The 21010-nt window shown below is 29.5% G+C and overlaps 2 protein-coding genes across 2 annotated transcripts; both read left to right on the top strand.

Moving 5' to 3' along the window:
• The first annotated feature begins 2296 nt into the window (after window positions 1–2296).
• LOC8267367 (transcription factor MYB58) lies at window positions 2297–7483 on the top strand. The gene is made up of 3 exons (XM_002515261.4): window positions 2297–3246; window positions 3402–3531; window positions 6102–7483. Exons 1-3 carry the CDS (start codon window positions 3114–3116, stop codon window positions 7135–7137), a joined length of 1299 nt encoding a protein of 432 aa, XP_002515307.2. The 5' UTR covers window positions 2297–3113; the 3' UTR covers window positions 7138–7483.
• Window positions 7484–17296: 9813 nt separating this feature from the next.
• Window positions 17297–20485, top strand: LOC8267369 (probable protein disulfide-isomerase A6). The gene is made up of 11 exons (XM_002515263.4): window positions 17297–17563; window positions 17805–17889; window positions 18025–18122; window positions 18221–18276; window positions 18654–18771; window positions 18915–18942; window positions 19075–19166; window positions 19268–19424; window positions 19509–19633; window positions 19775–19874; window positions 20136–20485. The coding sequence occupies exons 1-11, from the start codon at window positions 17409–17411 to the stop codon at window positions 20199–20201; spliced, it is 1080 nt and encodes a 359-aa protein (XP_002515309.1). The 5' UTR covers window positions 17297–17408; the 3' UTR covers window positions 20202–20485.
• The last annotated feature ends 525 nt before the right edge of the window (window positions 20486–21010 follow it).

Below are 21010 nucleotides of genomic sequence, written 5' to 3'. Positions count from 1 at the left end.
AAATAAGAAAAAATAATTTTATTTTCTTCATATAAGAAGAAAAGGAAAGGAACATAAAAAAAGACTCAATTTTGCTTAGCATTTGGTGATCGACAATAAACAAAAAGAGATTTACTTTTCATCTAAAACTCTTCTTTTTATACTTCACATAACTAAAAGATATGAGAATGAATAAATAAAACCCTCTTTTGTATCATGTTTTTAATCTGTATAAATAACCATCCAAATATTTTCACTATCCAATTTTCTGTTTTCCACATGTAAGAACACTTCTTTGTTTTTACTTTTGTCTTTATTTCTAATTTGTCTTTAACTTTTGTTTTTATTTCTAAATTTTAATGCTTTATATTGTTTCTTTAATATTGCCTACGAGTAAGCAAAGTTTTGTATTTTAGATATGTATGGATTTCTGTTTCTGTTTTTATTTATTTTCTTTGTTCTTACAGTTAAGATTTTGAGAATTATTTGAAATTGTGTTTATGTTTGTTGGATTGTCGACTTTCACTATTTTGGCCTGTTTATTTGAATTTTTTAGCTATATTTATAATAATTATTTTTATAATAATATCTATTAAAAATAACTATAATATTATAATATATTTTATACTCTATAAAAAAATATAAGTTATTTATATTAATATACCATATAATGTGTAAATACTACAATATTAAATTTGTAATTTACTATCTACTAACTTAAAACCTAATACCTTTTTTTGCTTACCACATATTACAATAGCTACCGCCACACCTATAATGTTTTGGACTTGTATTTTAGTGCTACATAAAGTTTGTAAATTTATTTTTTTTAATGATTGTCATCTGCAAAATATTTTTATGCTAGCAGTAACATATATTTAATGATTTGTATTTGAATATTGAATGAATTATTATTCTTACAAGTGAGTGAATTACAAAATAGATTGTTCAATAATGTGATTGCAATTCTAATTTAGATTTTCATGGTATTTTCTTTAGGTTGGTAATCGTATTTTCTCTAAATATATTTAATTAAAGATGAGATTTAAAATTATGTTTTTTAAATTGTTTAGAGTGGAAAATAACACTGAATCAAACTGTATTTAACTGTGAAAATTGGTACAATACAGTACGGATCCATTTATGTTTGGTACGGTACTGGTACTTTCAATTTTAAAAGAATCGAGATTTGGTATGATACTAGTAATTTATAGATAACCGAATTGGACCGATCTGTGCTCAGCCCTACTCAGGATAACGGCACATCATCATACCTTTTAACTTACATATCGTGCACGTTAAATTGCAGCTTTAGAACTTATAGAGATTTGGTATTAAACAGCATGCTTCTGCCAAGTTCTTGGAGAAGAACAAATTCTCATTGATTTTTCCAATTCATTAGTCTTAACTATGTACGCAAATTCCATATTATAAAGCTTTCCACTTCAAGCACAAACGAAAACTTGTTAAAAATGGAAGAATAGCAAAAGGCTATCAGAATCGGAAACTAGGGGAGAGAAAAAGAAAGAAAAGAGGGAATGGGATCTCTCTCACTAATAAAATTTAGTAATGACGCCTAAACAAATCTTTAAATCTAGAGCTGCGGGATAGAGCATACGACCTCTATGGCAGTAAGAATCAAGAGTAGAACAGCAGCAACAGTTCTTGTACCTCTCTCAAGATCCTAAAATATATAAATTTTTAATATTGGCATGGTTTAGGGAGTAGAACAGCAGCAACAGTTCTTGTACTCGTTTAGATGTTTAGGGAGATCGTAATAACAATTCTGTTGAAAATGGTGAACTCAAATATTTGCTATTATTATCTCAATAGTCATTAGTGGATAAAAAGCATAGAGTCTATGGTTATGTTAAGCGTTTAGAGTATTAAGTGTCATGAATATAAATAATTAAGTTTATAAGGGCGTTTAGAATATTATTTGGTTTATTTCCTCCTCCTCTCAAACAAAAATAGTCCAACAAATTCTGCAATTTAATCGCACAGGTTGTTGACCAGATTCGGCAGAATAGCAGCATCGCCTAACCCATTAACAAGTAAGTTCTTCTCAACAAGCAAGTTCACATCTTCAGCCGTGTCAACGAAAAGAGAATGTAGCCGAATGTAAGTTACATGTGGGTAATGACATTGCTTAAGAGCCATTAAAAATTTCGAACGACGAACTCAATGGTATCAACAACTCCAAAGCAAGGAAACTGCAACTCTCTCTCCACGGACAACAAATATCAGGGAAGTGTTTGTTTTGAGTTGGGGTTCAGCTTCACTACTGCCTGGTGCACCTTGGTTAAGCAATTCAAGCCCCATTGGATGCAATGCGTTATAACGTTCGTAATCCTAGCTATTTGCAACTCAAATTAAAAAAATCGAACAAAATAGGTTCTACTTGTGAATATCACTCGAATAGAAAGAATTATGTAATTATAAATACTTCATTTACTTATATTACCAATTATTGTCTATGTTTACTCGTTGTAAATGCACTTCAAAATATAATTAATACATATATACATTATGATATTAATAATATGATGTTTTGAACAAATAACTAGATAATGAATAGAATCAGGTAGATTTTTTTTTTTTTTTTGGTCAAGTAAAATTATAATAATTAATTATCTAAAATTTGATTCTTATTTATTAATAGAATAATATAAATAATATATTTTCTAAGAATACTAAAATATTTAATTACCTAAAATTGAGGTATGCAGACTTGCATTTTGTCAAGATTTAATTAATTACTTAGCAGCAGTTGACATTGGACAATACGAGAGAGGGTCTGCGCAAAAGTGCATCAACGTGGGAGATACACTCCCCGTCACGAGCTCTGGACGGTGGATATGCCACGACTGTTTAGTTTCTTATTGTCCTCGTGGCACAATCTACTGCCACAACCCTTCATCAAGGCCCCACTTACGTCTCCCTCTCTATGTTTCTCCATCTATCTGTACTCTATTATATAAGTTATTACATGTTTTCTTTAGTTCCTTATTAACCTGCACAGCTTCACTACCAGTTAGTACTTGTCACTTTCCCTTGGAAAACATTAGAACCAGCACGTTCTCTTCCTTGCAGTTTCTATTTCTATTTCTGTTTTTTTAGCTTACAAGTGGAGAATGGGAAGGGCACCTTGCTGCGAAAAGATTGGGTTGAATAGAGGAAGATGGACGGCTGAAGAAGATGACAAGTTGATCAAGTACATTCAGGCTAATGGCGAAGGTTCATGGCGGTCTCTACCCAAGAATGCAGGTACCAGTGAAACGCCACTTCTTCGGTTTGTTTCTTTGAAATTACTTTCTTAAGCTGGGTTTATTGCATCTGCCTCATATAAATGGCTGTCAGATGTGATACACCTGCTGGATATTATATATTTGAAGCTAACGTTAATGTTGGTTTATTTGAAGGATTATTGAGGTGTGGGAAAAGTTGCAGACTGAGATGGATAAACTATTTGAGAAAGGATTTAAAGAGGGGAAATATATCAGCTGAAGAAGAAGAAATCATTTTCAAGTTGCATGCCTCATTGGGGAATAGGTTAGTTCCTTTCTCGTAACTCTCTTTCTTTTTTCTTTTTATTAAGTTAACTGTTGTTAATATGTTGTCTTTGATTCTTAGATAAATTATAGATAAGCCGATATTCTTACATTATAATTATGAGAAACTCATTAGCATTTCTTACGTTGAAAAGATGACAATAACGAGAGGATGCAAATAATATTCTCGTTTTGTTCCTTTCTTCGCCTTTTGGTTCTTTAGCTTCAGTTTTCCGTGCCTACATATTTATGGCGTTAGGTTTGTCAAAAAGCTAGTTGATTGATGACTAGGATGGGTAACCTTTATACTAATAAATACTACTGTCTCGTTGTTAAAAAATAAAAATAAAAATTATTCATTTTATTCCATATTAATAGTATCCTTTTAAACATAAAAAATTTAATTATATATTTAATCGGAGATATAATTAATATATGTTAGTTTTTATTGTTAAAAAGAATTAGAAATTTTTTTGAATGGATTCCTGTAAATCCTACATTATTTTTTAACTTTTCATTTTATGATAAATTTACCCCGCAATAGGAGAAATGAGGTCTCCAACTCAAGACTTCTACGGCTAAGAATAAGAATTCTTACCAACCTAGTTATCCTTGGATTATTTCATATATCCAATTCGACTTAATTTTTTTATTTTATCCAATATAAAATTATTAATTTTATAAAATATTTATTACACTAACGGTTTTAAAACAATTAATTAAATAATTATATTTTTATAAATAATAATACTTCAATCACTTTTTCATTTTATAGAATATTTAATTAATTACATACCATTTGTAAAAGGATTTATCACGCTGATTATTTTTTTATTCTTTATCCGCACAGCTTATATTGGCATTAATTTGAATGGTCAAACCTCTCCTGCATGCAAGTGTAGGTATAATCATTTTTTTTTAATCAGGAATAATATATTTGAAAATATAAAGAATATTTGCCCTATGTTTGGAGACAGAAATATATTATAATATTTCTTTTGCTAGAAAATACTTGCCTCCTATGACAAAAAGAAAAAGTTGCCTTTCCTCAAAAAATAAAAAATTGAAAAAGTAAAGTGGCCTGGAATAGATTGCTCTGTTATAAATTGAAAAAGTATAGTGATCAATTCTCTGTTATATAATTAATAAATTACTGGACCTCAAATTGGTAGAAAAAACTAATTTTATGGTGACTCACTGTCATGCCTCTTATGCGTTGGGGCAAGTTTCAAGCTCCCACCCAAATAAACTTAACTAAATTCACCTGAACAAACTACTAAATAATGTCGAGGTTTATATTAATCTAAAATTGTTTCTCTTAATATCACTTAATTTTGATCACGACTATTAAATTAAGTGACTTCCTATCTAATTACAAGTTACTCAATTTTAAGAGTTTAATCTATAACCTAATATAACATTCACCTCTATATTTCTTCCTTTTAACAAAATGTTTTCTTCTCTCTTCATCTTGAACTCTATTACGTTCTTCATCTTGAAAGTTTTTAACTTCTGATATTTTTGTTTGATTATGTTTCTAACTTCACAAAATATCAAAAGTTAATCTATTGAATTTTGACTAATGCTGCCTAAAAGATTAAAAAATTGACCTTCACGAATAGCTGAAAAGATAGGTCTATTAACGTATCAAGTGCGCCAAAAGAAATGGCCTAAATTTAATGTATGAATTGAAAAGTAATACATGTACATAGATGCATAGCTATAATATAATATTTGGATACTCGAAGCGTAAGTTAAGTGATAAGAATGTTTATTTTTAAAAATAAAACATTTGAATTTAAATTTTATCATAATTTTTGTTTTAATTACGAGTGTAGAAGGATAAAAACTTTATATTCCGTAGTTCATATACCCGATTGACTATTCATAAATAAATAAAAAATATTTAATACTTGGGGAGATAATGTAAATTATATTTAGGATAAGTAAATTTTAGGTATAATTGGTAAGGAATATAATTTTTGGATCTAAATAATCAGTTCATAAACATTACGGTCCTAATATAGAAACAGTTCCGTACAACCATGAATGATGAGGTTGGTGGTGGTTGGCTCATGTGGGTTTTTAAGATGTCTGCCCATTTTTCTGATATGACGTGATGCTTCTCGTCTTTGGCATTACTTGCTATGATCTTAGTAAATTACCCTTTTCTTTTCTTTTAAATTTTATTTTATTTGAGGCCTATTTCAACGAGTAATGTTGTTGGCCCTCGTATGAGTACATCTTTAATTCAATTTCTCTCACCAAAAAGTTTCTTTGGGATAATTTTCTTGAAGCGAGCCCACACAGTAAGAAATCTTGCATAATTAGGTTGCTCCATATGAAAATTTATACAAAATATCATCTAATGATCCAATTGCAGACCCGATTTGAAGAACAAAAGTGGTACGTGATCGTACCCGATTTTTAAAAAAGAAACTGGGACTCAGTTTTTATTTTCTTTTATTCAATAATTTGAGTTGTATTTGCCTTTACAAATGGACTCTGAAGTGTTAACTTGAGAGTCAAGTGGTGAGTTTCAATTTGTAATCACTTTGTCATTTTGTGCAGATGGTCTTTGATAGCCAGTCACTTACCAGGCAGAACAGATAACGAAATAAAGAACTACTGGAATTCTCATTTGAGTAGGAAAGTTCACATATTTAGAAGACTTGGCAATGAAAGTTTGTCACCAATGACCCTAGATAATGCCAAAGTGGGAATGCCATTTGCGGTAACCAAGCGAAAAGGAGGCAAAACAACTACTAGTACTAAATGCACAATAAAGAAGAACAAACCCCATATTCATAAAGAAGCTGTTGAAAATGGACCCTCATCGGCATCAAAAGAATACGAGATTGTATCTATGCCACTTACTCCTGCCTTAGAGAAAGAGACCTTGTCTTTTACCAGCGAGGAGGATACTCTTTATTTGGATACATTTGTAGAAGAAGACAAGGAGCAACTGGACCTTATATTTCCAAGTGCATGTCAAGAAAATGGAGTAGGGTTAGTGTTGGATTCAAGCCATGAGAAAGAGAAAGAGAAAGAGAAAGAGAAAGAGAAAAGCGACCAAATAGTGTTCCCCGTTGGCAAAGAGATTACAGGTGGGAATTCATCAATTTTGCGTTCAAGTAGGGCTAGTGGTGGCGAGGAAGAAGCTGGATTTCCAGGACCATATCAATGCATTGACGAAGAGATCTTGCTTTTTGAAGACATTATGCACAGCGAGTTGCTGGATGCTCAAGGTGCTTTAAATGAAGAAAGAGAAGATGTTCATGTTACTCATAATTGCATGGAGACAGAGCGTGGAATTTTGATTAGTCCAAACAAAACTTTAACAAGTGAAGAATGTGAGCTAGAAATTGGTAATAATTTGAGCTCAAGTGCGGAGTCTTGTGGTTCGTATTCATGTTCTTCAATAGCCTCATATTTGGATGATTGGACATGGGAGGATTTGATGCAAAGGTCTGAAATTTGCTACAATAATATAGACGACATGATGTCATCTTTTTTAGAGAATGAAAACGCAGAAGACAAGCAACAAGAAGAGATCATCATTGACCATGACAAGCAAAATGAATTGGTCACTTGGCTTCTTTCTTGATAATCCATGCATGCAGCAGACCTTTTTTTTCTCTAATTTTTCCTTCTTTTTCACTGTAAGTTAGATAGCTACTAAGGATAACGTCGAGAGTTTTTTGTTGCTCTAGATCAGTGGTGACCTCAACGACAGGTTTCCTTAACTTTTGTCGGCTGTTCCTGCAGATGTAAATTAGTCCTTGTTTGGATATGTAGACATTCAATCCACTTCTTTTACTTAATAAATAAGAAAAAAATTTGTGGGTGTGCCCTGTTTAGAAGATCTAAAAGGACAGCCTCAAAAAGACCTGTCTTATGACATGTCCTATTCTCCCTCTTAAGAAATAAAATTCTTTTGGCTAGTTACCTTAGTATGCCCCCCATTAGGTCATTAAAGTTGCAAATTTTGAACTAGTTAAATTTGAGTTCTTCATTTGTTTTATTTAAAAAATAAATTATGTGTATAAAATTTGATAAATAATAATTAAATACATAAATATTTAACAAATAGCATAATTGAACTCTCCATCAAGTCCAATTCTTAAAGATTTTTCTCTAACAAAATTTAAATAACTTTAGGATTCTTTTCTTTTCAAATATTATCAATTAATATGCCATTAATTACATTCATAACTAATGTTAAAAAATATAACTCATATACAACCTTTTTGCATTAAAACCATTGTTTAACTATTAATATATCAACTATATTTCTATAAATTAATATTTTAAATAAAATTAAATATAAAAATTATAGATTATTATTATTATTATTATTTAAATATCATAATTATTGACATACACTAATTATTTGCATGTTAGCACAATTATTATTATTATTTTGATTATAAATAATAAAATCAAACAGATTAATAGAAAACTTTAACAAAATTCTAATGTTTTAAAAATGTTTATCATATTTTATAGACATCGTCTTCTAACTTTTCATGCACAAATTAATTAACTAAAGTTTTATATATTTGGTAAAACAAACAGATTTATCTTTTTTTTTTTTTATTGAAATTTCTAGATTCACTAGTACATTAGATATATTCAAAACTACAAAAACGTTTCGGAATATTTTCAATAATATAAATAAAAATTATTAAAGAGAACCTAACTTCTATTTTCCTTTTTCAATAAGATTAAAGGTTAGCTATTCTTATCATAAATGTAGATGAATGTATTGGCTTTATCATGAATCCGAAGAAACTAGGAAGCACAACAAAATAACGAAAACACAATAAAAGGTCCATTTCAAATATTATTTATTTATTGAATTTTATAATAACCTTGGTGGTTTGGGTGGCCGCGTGTCCCTTTTCCTCTCCAAGTTGGATCTCTGGTACGGAAAGAAGAGGAAATTAAATGCCTTCCTTCCACACTTTGTACATTCTACATAAATCTACCTTTGAAATTAGTAATGCTCACTCTACTTTTCGTTGCTGTATAAGTTAGGACCATGTCAGAGAGCTGTTATTTTTATTTTATTTTAAGAACTATAGTTTATATAATAAATAAAATCTAAAAATAAAAAAACTATTTGGGTTCAATATATTTTTTATCTTATTCTTTTTTTATAATCTCTAACGGAGAAATTTTACTAATAAGAAAATATAAGTTATTATAATACCTAAAAACTAATAATATATTAATAAAAAATAAAAAATAAATTTCAGTTATTCAAATTGAAAAATCAAATTGATATAACTTAGTATAAAAAGGACGCCCCAAAGCAAGCAATAGCTCGTCTATATCGATTAATCCCTTCGAATCTTACATCAACATAACTGAATTTCCATAACACATTTAGTCAAACCTACGATTGCCACTTTCTTCTTGAATATAGAAGTTCACTCTCTCCATCATTGAAGCACCGGTGCATACTATCTATCAGACGATAAACTTTTAGCATTTTATCTTATAAATATTATAACAAAGACGCTAGCAATATAAAACAATTTACACCATTTAAACATCTTTCTATAAATCTACAACCAAATACTAATTTGACTGTCAGAGTAGGCTTTTGGGCTATCACGCCTGAGACTCTTCACCTGGCTTTTAGTTTGCAGGTTCTATACCGTGATCAGTTCACCTCTTAAAGATCAATATACAGATCGAAATTTCTGGTTTTGGTCGGTATCACAAACTAACTAATTTTTTATATTTAAAGAATAAAAAATCCAACAAAGTCGTATTTTATTATGAAAAAAATATTATCATATATAAATAATACCCTAGCAAATGAATAAGAAAAATCCTGCTGGTGGATGTAGACCCCTAAGCCACCAAGTTTCACGCCTCGCCTTAACAGTGAGCAAAATTCCGCAAAATCTAAAAATCAAATCCAATTGATTTACTTTAATTTGCTTTATATATTTTATACATTTAATTTATTCAGTTTAATTTTTTAAAAATTACATCGGTTCGACTGATCGGTTCAAATTATGTATAGATATTTAAGGGTGTTTTAGAGTTTTAATAATATATTTCTATATATTAAATGGTGAATATATGTATTTTTGCTTCTCTTAAGCTTAATTATCTATTTTCAGAAATATTAGCAAAAAGAAAAAAATATAGAGCTAAAAGAAGCTTAATTGGACATGTTCGTATCAAGGCCCAAAATTAAGACGCATGGACTACGAATTACAAGGCCCAAGGGATAATTTAGTCGTTTGTTTAATTATTATAATTTATATTAAAAGTTATTTATGGAATGGTATTTGGTGGAGATAAAGATATTTAAAGTCTTATTTATTAAATATATTTATATTAGTATACTTATTTCTAGAAAGATTTGTATAGATGAGGACTTTTCTCTATATAAATTTCTGCAAAACCTAATTGAAGAAAGATGAGAGTTTTCTTCTACATGCTCTCTACACCTGACGCTATTATTCTCTCCATAATTCTCTATAGTTCTTCAAAAATATTTAGTTTTAGTTTTCATTACTCTTTTAAGATATAAGGAGCTTTCAACAAGTAGAGACTGAGGACCAATCTTTTTCCTACTTGAAAAAATTCTTAATCTAGAGGAAGTTTTTACTTTTTTATGTTTTTCTATTTAATACCATGATCATTGAGTTAAATATGTTAGACTAATTTTCATAAGTGTTTAGTTTAACATTTTCACTTTTATATGAACCTTGTTATTTATTTATTTAATGAATGATTTCTTTACTTTCATATATTTATTAGTTTCAGTTATTATTGTTATTTAACCATCATATTAATTTAGCAATAGTAATTGTTATGAACATATTTAGGTTAAAAGTATTAGAAACACCATCTTTACTTTAATCTTTGTTGGTATAAGAAACTTAAGTTGCACCGTTAGCTTGAGTGATTTAGGAAAAAAGACACATCACCATCTCATTCATTAGATCTAAGCTTAAAGTAAAATAAGAAGATTATTAAGTAAATGCTTAGACTAAATATTATCTTTAACATATAGTTTTAGATCATACGTATTTACATTTGCATTGTATATTTATTTATTATTTAATTACTTTATTTTATAAATATTGTTCTCTCAAAATACTGATTTAGAGTGTTTAGATTTACTTTTATTGTTTTGTATTGATAATTAATTTTTATAACAAGTGGCCTCATAGTTCATTAATAAATCGATATCATGGTGAATTTATCCTTATTATAGGAACGGTTCGTGCACTTGCGAATACTAAAAAAAATACTCTTAAATATCATGATACAAGTGGGGCCGTTAGGTGTGACTATACATAAATTTCACCAATGTAGCACTTTTAAATTGATCGTGACCAATGGCATCATTAACTTGATGGTCCAAGATGTTCATGTTTACTGCCCCATGTGATCTCTTGAATACTGTCGTCTCAATGGTTAGGCTCATGGGTGCTGCTACCCTGAAACATTTCAGGAAAAAAAATAAAAAAAAAAATCACTTGGTGCTTTGTTTGTGTGATAAAAGGGGTTCTGTTTTTTTTTTTTTTTAATTATTATTATTATTATTATTATTATTATAAATGATCAATACCGTGTGATATAAGCATTTTAGTGTCAAAGTAGCTGATATCATTAACTCATAATCAGGATGAAACTAGAATCTAATGCTTGGATATGCGCAAAACTATATTATTTTATACTAAACGCTAATAAAAATATCTTTAAGTAAAAACTGAGAATGATAAAATAAAAATATAATAAAAATTGAAAGGCTAACGCTAAGTGTTTTTTGTAAATATCTTAGAGATTTATTATATAAAAAGAATGACGGACATATCCATATTTATACTATGAGTTCTTATTGATGCATCAGTCGCATATTTAAATTATATTTTAACACATTTATGGGGAGTGTATTTATTGACCTCGTTGATCTTTTTGTAATTAAACTTATGCTTGTTTAATTATATTTGAGCAAAGAAAATGAGTTGAATTATCTTCACTAGTTTTTGTTGTTCTTTTTATTATTCATGAGAGGATTTACGTGTTTTGAACTATATAATAAAAATAGTCAAAATATATTTAGTACTGAGGAAACAACCTAATCCTAAAAACTTTCGCTCTAAAAAATAAATACTTTTATCACTTGTTATATCTTTAAGTATTTAGTTTTTGTTGTTTCGATAGAGGAACATGTGGATTTATATTTTCATTTTTGTTCTTCTTATTGTCAGTTTTTTTTTTTTCTGTTGATTAATGTGCAGTTGATTTGTAATTAATATGATAGTTTCTAGAATTAGAATTAATAAGAATGTAAATTATGAATCAATAATTTAATATAAAAATTATAAAATTATATATAAATTTGAATTTGACGTGTCAAAACTAAGTTCATATATCAAAATAAAAATTTTATGTGTTATATATCAGAAAAAAAATCTTACATCTTAGAAATTAATATATATAAAATATAAATTTCATTTAAAATAATATTCGAAAATAAAAAAGTTAGCCTGCAAGGTGTGAATAAAATGGCTAACTAAATCCTGATTCAAACCTCATAAGATTTAAAGTAAGAACAAAAAACAATGATACTGTAAATTGGTGACGCCCAATAAACAGATCTTCCAAATAGCTGAATTCCCAAACAAGAGAAGTAAATAGCTTCGAAGGATCTAGACTTGTAGTCTAGAGAGCCTCTGATGCTTCAGTCAACAATAATGATGCTAAGTATAATTCCATCATTTAATACTTTTTTCAGTGATATTTAATAATTGGTGTTGTTTGAAGTGTTTTCTCTATGCATCTAAATTTCTCGGATTTTTTCCAGACTTAATTCTCATTCCTTACCTTGACAGATTCGAAATTTATTAAGATGAGGCATCATCACTGTACTTTGTTAAATCTACAAATAATTAAACAAGAGCTGAAATGATCCCTAGGAATCAGGTTGCTTATTGTCCTTTTGAAAGGATTTTTTTTTTTTTTTTGTTATAGTATTTTCTAATAAAAAAGATAAAAAATAGGTCTCATTGAAACAATACTATAGTTTTCAATAGGCATGAGCAAAAAAATTGATCAAACTGCTTGCAATGGTGCGAGGGCCAAATCACATTGAGCCGCCGCGGAATAGGGCTCCTTAAGATTGCTTTTCGGACTAAAACTGCTTTAAAATAACAATATCTTTTAAAATGACTCTAAAATGAAAACTAAATCTAACATGGTGTTAAATTAAAATTTATTTATTAATTTAAAATTAATATATTTTTAAAAAATAAAAATTAAATTAGTATTTTACATAATTAAATTTATTTAGAATAAATTTTAATTAAAATAAATTAAATTTTTAAATAAATTTTACATTAGCAAATTAATATATTTTACAACACCAAAATATTAATTTTTATTTAATTTTATTTTTCATGTCTTTTTTTAAATAAAATTAATTAATGAATTTTAGCTAAATATACCGTTAATTTATCACAAAATAAGAAAAAGCGATACAAAGAGGCATTTTGGAATGCATTGGTCTTTTGATTAGCAAACCTGGTCTATGTCCGATGATGGTTCATAACAGCGGCAATTTCTCATGTAAAAAACCAGCCTTCTTCTAGACGGAGGTTCCCCCACCGGAGCTTTGTCAAGTTTACTCTTGAGCTGGCAATCAATAAGCAATAAAATTGTGGTAGCTCAGAGAAGATACAATACAAGAAGTGTTCGCTGGTGTAAGCCGTTACAAGTGTTCGATTGACTGAAGCTTTCCCTAGGCTAAGGAAAAAGGAAATTTTTCCAAATTTATTCTGGAAGGTGATGCAAAAGGAATAATTGATATGGTTAACGGTCTTTTTTCACTCTTCCATCGCAATATATAGCTACTGCTGTTGATTTTATTGTTTCTGTTTGTTTAAATCCTGATTGCTGTTTGGTGCAATTTGTACTTCCTGTTGTGAATTGAGCAGCTTAGTGTGATAGCCAAACAAGCCTTATCAGCGATTAACTAGTTTCTAACTCCAACAACCTTTGTGATTTGCTGGAGGAGTTGTTTAAGTCGTAACTTCTTCGTTCTTACAGTGAAATCCTGTCTTCTAGGCACGAAAATAAATAAAATAAAAATAAGTAAACAAACTGCACAACTTATTACAGCATGCTTTCACCATGAAGTAGTAAGTATGCTGCTTTTATTTTAATCTTAAATGGTTTTGGAGAAATGTTTGGCCACCATTGTCTCCATTACCCATAATGCCAATTCTATTTCATTATTGATTCTGGATATAATTTTTTTTTTTTTTTTTATATAAAGGTGATTAACTAATTTGAAATTTTACCTTCAAATAATAGGTTAAAATATCTAATAATCTTTTTATCTAATTATTTCGTGTAAATAATAGTATAAAGTTGTTCATGATATTAGTGATAATGCTTTTATTGTTATTTACTTAATTTAGAATTTAGACGTACAATAGTTTTTTAGTCGACTTTATATATCAATCTCTTAAATATCCGAAGGCCAAATCTCTTATAACTCCAAATTATGTATGTATATTTACGATGTTTTAGTATTCTAATAGTATGTTTTATATACATAATATGTAGAAAAATATATTTTTACCTTACTTAAACTTAATTATTTTCATGTAATTTTAGCTAAGAGGGAAAAATATGAAAAAAAATACTAAAAAATGAGCTTAATTTGATATGTTCGTATCAAAGTCAAAGATTAAAATGGAGACTGCTATTTGCTGGGCTTGCCCAATTCTACTATTTGTCTAAGAATTTTTTTAATCAATTTGTATAATCATTAAGATTTATAGTAAAATTTATTAATGGGATAGTATTTTGTAGAAATAAAGATGTTTATAATTTTATCTATTTGATAAACTTATACTAGGTATACATATTTTTAGAGAGACTTACTTAGAGGAGAACTCTATATATATATATATAGTTCTAAAAGCAAGTTTTTCACAGTTCTTTCTTTTGCAATATCTTTTACAGTTTTTTTATTATTTTTTTAAAATCTAATAAGATTTTTAAGAAGTAAAAAGTGATGAGCAATCATATTGCTATTTGAAGAATTCTGGATTTCAATGGAATTTTTTTTAATTTTATGTTTTTCTATTTAATACCATGATCATTGAGTTATATATATTATGCTAGTTTTCGTAAGTGTTTACTTTAGCCTTTTTACTTATGTATGAATTTTGTTATTTACTTATTTAATGAATGATTTATTTATCTTTATATCTTTATTAGTTTTAATTATTATTGTTAGTTAATCATTATATTAATTCAATAATTATTATTATTATGAAATATTTAGATTAAATATATTAAAGACATTATCTTTATTAGTTTCAATTATTATTATTAGTTAATCATTATATTAATTCAATAATAATAACTATTATGAAAATATTTAGGTTGAATGTATTAAAGACATTATCTTTCCTTCAAAATATGTTGGTAGAAGAAACTTTAGTTGCATCATTAGCCTTAGTAATTAGAGAAACATGCACGTTACTATCTCATTCATTAGATCTAGACTTAAAGAAAAACAAGGGGATTACTAAGTAAATGATTAGGCTAAATGCTGTCTTTAGCATAAAATTTTAATTCATAAGCATTTATATTTGAATTGCATATTTATTTATTGTTATGGTTATTTTACTTATGACTATTATTCTCTCAAAAATATTGGTTTAGATTTTGTATTGATAATTAGTCTACATAATAAGTGGTCTCATAGTTCTTTAAGAGATTGACCTCGAAATGTTTTACCACTTTTATTATAAGAATGGTTCGTGCACTTACGAGTAGTAACTTAAACACATCAACCTCCAACACTAAATCTATAATTGAGAATGCTTTGTTGGTGACAAAAGTTAAACTATCCATAAAATAACTATTCATCAATAATTTTGATATTCAATTCTCCTTAAGATTAGGTTTTAGCCTAATTTCACTTCTAAAATTTTATTAGTAATTGATTACTTTAATCTAACAAAAATTGGTATTTCATCAAATTAAAATTTAATTAATATGAAACTTATAAAATGGGTAATTCATTCTTATATTATGATTATTCAGAAACTATTTATATCAGTCAAATAATCTAAAAAAATTCATTATTTCTTAAAATTTTGAATTTTATAAAGTTGAAAAATGCCATTATGTATTAAGATCAATTATATTGTTTTTGGAAGAAGAAGAAACTGCTGGTTGGAGTTTTGAGTTAGAGGACCTTGAAACTAATTAGTCATTCTTAAAAAGTATAGGAGTGAATTAAATCAACAAATTGATTTTGAGACGAATTAGATCTTGCATAATAGTTAAAGGGCTTAAACCGCTTTTCCTTGATTTAGCACCCATGCTGTGGCCCCCCACCCCCCCAACCCCCTTTCTCAAATGCCAGCCCACCTGTGATTTGCACACACTTTGTTCATTTCTGGTGGTTCATTTGTACGGGTCAATAAAAATTATGGGCCAAGGATTCAGGATAGTTGATCAAATTCTGACATACCAAGGCCCAGCCAAGGAACATCGCACTAAGGCTGTGTTTGTTATGGTTGTATGTTTCTAGTTGGAAAGCTTTGAACTATCTTCGACCTTTTATTATCTGCTTTTCCAAAAACTGTTTTTTATTTATTGTAAAAAAAGAATAATAAAAAAAATAAAAATAATTATAAAGTAAAAATTAAATATAAAAAAATAAAAAGAGAAAAAAAATAATTTTTTATATCATTCATTGATTATATAATTTATTTATAGATAAAAAGTTACATAAATATAGTTATAGAAAATTTATACATATAGAAATAATAACAGACGTTGAATATAATCTAAACACTTTAATATGATTATAACAGTTTTAATTATTTTTTATTACTTATTATGTAATTTTTTAATGTTCTTGGATATTACCACACATTAATCTCATTGAGAAAAATAATATTATATAATAATTGGTTAACAAAATATTATAAAATAATTGCAAAAATTTCCATAAGTTGTAATTATAAATAAAAAATATAAGCTACTGTAAAGATGAGATTAGCAAATAATTTGAATATGATTAAAGCTTAAAAAAAAGAAAATGGGAGAAATGCTAAGAAATATGTATCACTGAAAAAATTCCTTAAATTAGAATTTTTTTACTTTTTATTTTTTAAAATAATTTTTAGAAAGTGATAAAATTAAAAATAGAACAGTTTTAATCATTTTTCTTACAAAGAAAAATAGGAAAAAAAATTAAATACAACAAAAAAGAAGAATTTTTTAGTAATTTTACATTTATCTTAAGTTCTTTACTCTAAAAAAATAAAACAATATAATTTCTTTTTTTTTTTGCTTTTGTTTTGTTTTTTTTCTTTCCAAAAGATGCTTTTGTTTTCTATTAATTTCTGTAAAAGGTAAACTGCTCGACCGCTATTTTGAATCGAACCCACGTTTGACCTTTTCCAGTTTGAATTGGCCCATCCTTTATCGACCCAACCCAAAAGATAAAAAAATTTAAAAGAGAAAAAGGAAAAATAAACTATTTTCGTTAGTTGAGTAAAGTATAAACTAAGGCCGAAGTCTAAAGTGTTTACAGAAGACCAACCACTCGCGGATCCCCACGTAACTGAAACACGTCACTAAGTGTTGCAACAACAAAGAACAAGAAGCTCCACCGTGTAACGGTTCATACAAATGATCTACTGCCACGTGGGAACATCGACGCTATAGCCCATAGTGAAAACGGTGAGGTGTTCTTTCTCCAAACATCTCTCTTCTCTCATATAACTATTAAGCTGCGAAAACAAAACTTAAAAAAAATAAAAAACGAGCGAACAAACAATAGAATTAGAAAGCAAAGAAAGTGAAAAAATGGACAAGTACAAGCAGATCTGGATAGCCATTTGCAGTGTGGCCTTACTGGCTGTATCAGCTTCAGCAGACGACGTCGTTGTCCTAACAGAAGATAACTTCGAGAAGGAGGTCGGTCAAGATAGAGGCGCTCTCATCGAGTTCTACGCACCTTGGTATGCTTTCACTTTCTGTGTCAATTAACTTTAAAAAAAGGATTAATTTGACCGATCTTAATTAAATTGATTCATAGATCTGTTTGTGCTTGATGGTACTGATTGAGTGCCATTGAATATATAATTGATCGTTGATTGTCAACATAATTTATCTAACTCTTATTTAAATAGTTGAATGTCAATTCTATGATGTCTTTATTTGGACATCTTTTGTGATATTTTATGGTTTGTGCTTTGACAGGTGTGGACACTGTAAAAAGCTCGCTCCTGAGTATGAGAAACTTGGAACAAGCTTTAAAAAGGCTAAATCTGTTTTGATTGGAAAGGTCAGCGCTTTTTATGTTTGATTCTGTCTATACTTTGAACACTTTATGCTGGATCATGCTAACACCAGTACCATATGTCTTTTACTTGAATCTTTTTACTATCTGACTTGTTTGGATGTTGTTGCTTTTATGTAGGTGGACTGTGATGAGCATAAGAGCTTATGCAGTAAATATGGTGTTTCTGGATATCCAACAGTACAATGGTTTCCTAAAGGATCTTTGGAACCCAAGAAGTAAGAATATAGGAATCTCCAAAATTCTTTGCATTTCTTCCTTATCTGTATTCCCTTTCTTTTGAGTAAATGATTATGTTATTTTTTTGTACGTTTAGGTATGAAGGGCCACGTACAGCAGAATCTCTTGCTGAGTTTGTGAATAGTGAAGGAGGTGATTTTTCTTTTTCCGAATGTTGCTCTATAATTAGAGAGTTTTGGTTTGCGAGCATGTCTATTTCTCTTTATCTTTGAAGGGAGAGGTGGAGGCCTTTTACTAGTATTGTTAACTGAGTGATGGTTCTGATCATTTTGTTGGTATGGTCATAATGTTGTGATTTTTGGGCACAATTCTCAGTTGTCTCAAAGCCACCTCAAGGTCTTAGCAAATAACATCTTTAGTTCTATCCAAAAGTGCGTTTATTTTAAAGCTTTTGCTCTGTTATATCATTATTGTTTTAGGCATCGTTGCTGACTTCTGTTTTCTCTTCACCAATTTTTGTATGTGCTGAAGAATGGATTAGAAGTTCCTAATCAAATTGGTGTTTGCAGGTACCAATGTCAAGATTGCTGCAGCTCCATCCAGTGTAGTGGTGCTGACAGCTGATAATTTCAATGAGGTTGTGTTGGATGAATCCAAAGATGTTTTGGTTGAGTTTTATGCACCATGGTAATCATCTGTTCTTTTATATAATAACTATTATCTTTGAGATATTCATAGCTATTATCTAGCTTATAAATTACTCCTTGGTTCTTTTACTTGACTTTGAATTTGTCCTTTGTTAATGGATTTTCATATTCTGCTTCTTCTAGGTGTGGCCATTGCAAAAATCTTGCTCCCGTACGTACCGCATCATTTTCTTCCTCAATCTCATATTATATATAATTTACTGTTGTATGAGTATGTGTGTTTGCGTTATTTATATCTGGGGCCTTTCCCATAGAATTAATGATCTGACTCTTATTTTGGCAGACGTATGAAAAAGTAGCTGCAGCTTTTAAATCAGAGGATGATGTAGTTATTGCCAATCTAGATGCTGACAAATATAGGGATATAGGTGAAAAGTGAGTGCAATGATTGATTATGAGCTTCTTTATGCAACAAAAGGGTTCTCAACATCACTAGTCTATAAGAATCAACTTTAATGATCTATTTTATATGCCAGGTATGGAGTAAGTGGTTTCCCAACATTGAAATTCTTTCCAAAAGGCAACAAAGCCGGAGAAGATTATGAGGGTGGTAGAGACTTGGAAGACTTTGTGACTTTCATTAATGAAAAGTCTGGAACCAGTCGTGATGCAAAGGGACAACTCACCTCAAAAGTTAGTTACTATACTGAAATCTGGAATTCAATGATTTATCATTGTTTGCTTGGTTGTTTAATACTTCATTATAATAATTGATAGGCTGGTATAGTTGAACCTTTGGATGCTTTGGTGAAAGAGTTTGTAGCTGCTAGCAATGATGAGAAGAAAGCAGTATTTTCTCGATTAGAAGAGGAAGTTGAAAAACTTGAGGGTTCTACTGCAAGGTACCTAATGGCATGAGCCATTACTCTTTTAACTTCTGATTCTTATGCTTCTGAAAATTATTATTTGTTTGGTGTCCTCAAGAGTTTTCTTATTTATCTCTTCCACACGTGGAATCTGATTATGCTGTTCTCTATTTTTAGATATGGAAAGATATACTTGAAATCTGCCAAGAACTGTATGGAGAAAGGTTCTGATTATGCCAAGAAAGAAATTGAGCGGCTGCAACGCATGCTTGACAAGGTAATGTTAATTGATTAATCCTCTCATTGGATTACAAAATTATTCTTACTAGCATTTTGAAATGACAGCAACATTTTTAAGAATTCTCTGATTGAAATCGGAGATAATCATAGATCACTTGTTGATGATCTGTGTACAATGAGATTGTGTTTTGGGGTTTGACATCATCAGTATATATGCAAATGTTGAATTTATTGTGTAAAAATTGTGCTGATTGACTGATATCACCTTTTTCTTTTTGTCTCCCATGATTGAATGCAGTCAATCAGCCCAGCGAAGGCAGATGAGTTCACCCTCAAGAAGAATATCCTATCAACATTTGCTTGATCTTATGGATCCCTTATCATCACTGATCAATATCTTTTGGGTTAATCATCAGCCAGTTTTCCGGGGATGGGTTCCCCCTTCTGCTTTCTGCCGCACCCAATATTTACTTTCAGATTCATGGAGTAAAGCTCACCGCATGTGCTGTAGTGGAGACCATTTTGAGAACCTCAACTAGCTAGTGCAGTTATCTTATATGCATTTTTTCTTTTTTTTTTTTTACATCTCTGTACTTTTCTTTACAATGACAGGAAATTCAAATTTTGAGGTGAACTTTAGACAAACTACTATATCTGTCTGATGAACTTTGGACAAACTACTATATCTGTCTGATGAACTTTGGACAAACTACTATATCTGTCTGATGAACTTTGGACAAACTACTATGTCGACTAATCAGTTTAGCTAGTATGGATTTATCAATCAGAAATTGAAGGAAATGCAGGTCTCGGGTAGGACATTTCCTGGATCCTTCGCCTCCTACTCTTCTGCTCTCTGTCAGAGTCACCCTAGGCTTGCTTCCCAAGATTTTTCTGTTTACTTCTCTTAGCATTGTGCTGCTGTTTTGCTTAAATAAAATTTTAGTTGAATACAGAATATTTATCAGCTCTTAGCGATATGAACCAAACCCTCACCTTAATCAGATCAATGATGCCATGGAGACGAGGCATATGTTGGCATTACAGAATATGGCATACGACCCGCAGCTTGAGAACAAAGACTAGAAACCTGTGACCTCGTACAGATCTCCCCGCTTTTTATTAGTGTCTTATAATCCACAAGAAAGCAAAGTCGAGAGAGGATCACAAGGA

Source organism: Ricinus communis, chromosome 1 (assembly GCF_019578655.1).
Source record: "Ricinus communis isolate WT05 ecotype wild-type chromosome 1, ASM1957865v1, whole genome shotgun sequence".
NCBI lineage: Eukaryota > Viridiplantae > Streptophyta > Magnoliopsida > Malpighiales > Euphorbiaceae > Ricinus > Ricinus communis.
The sequence above is the reverse complement of the archived record's forward strand: the minus strand, read 5'-3'. Positions and strand labels throughout refer to the sequence as shown.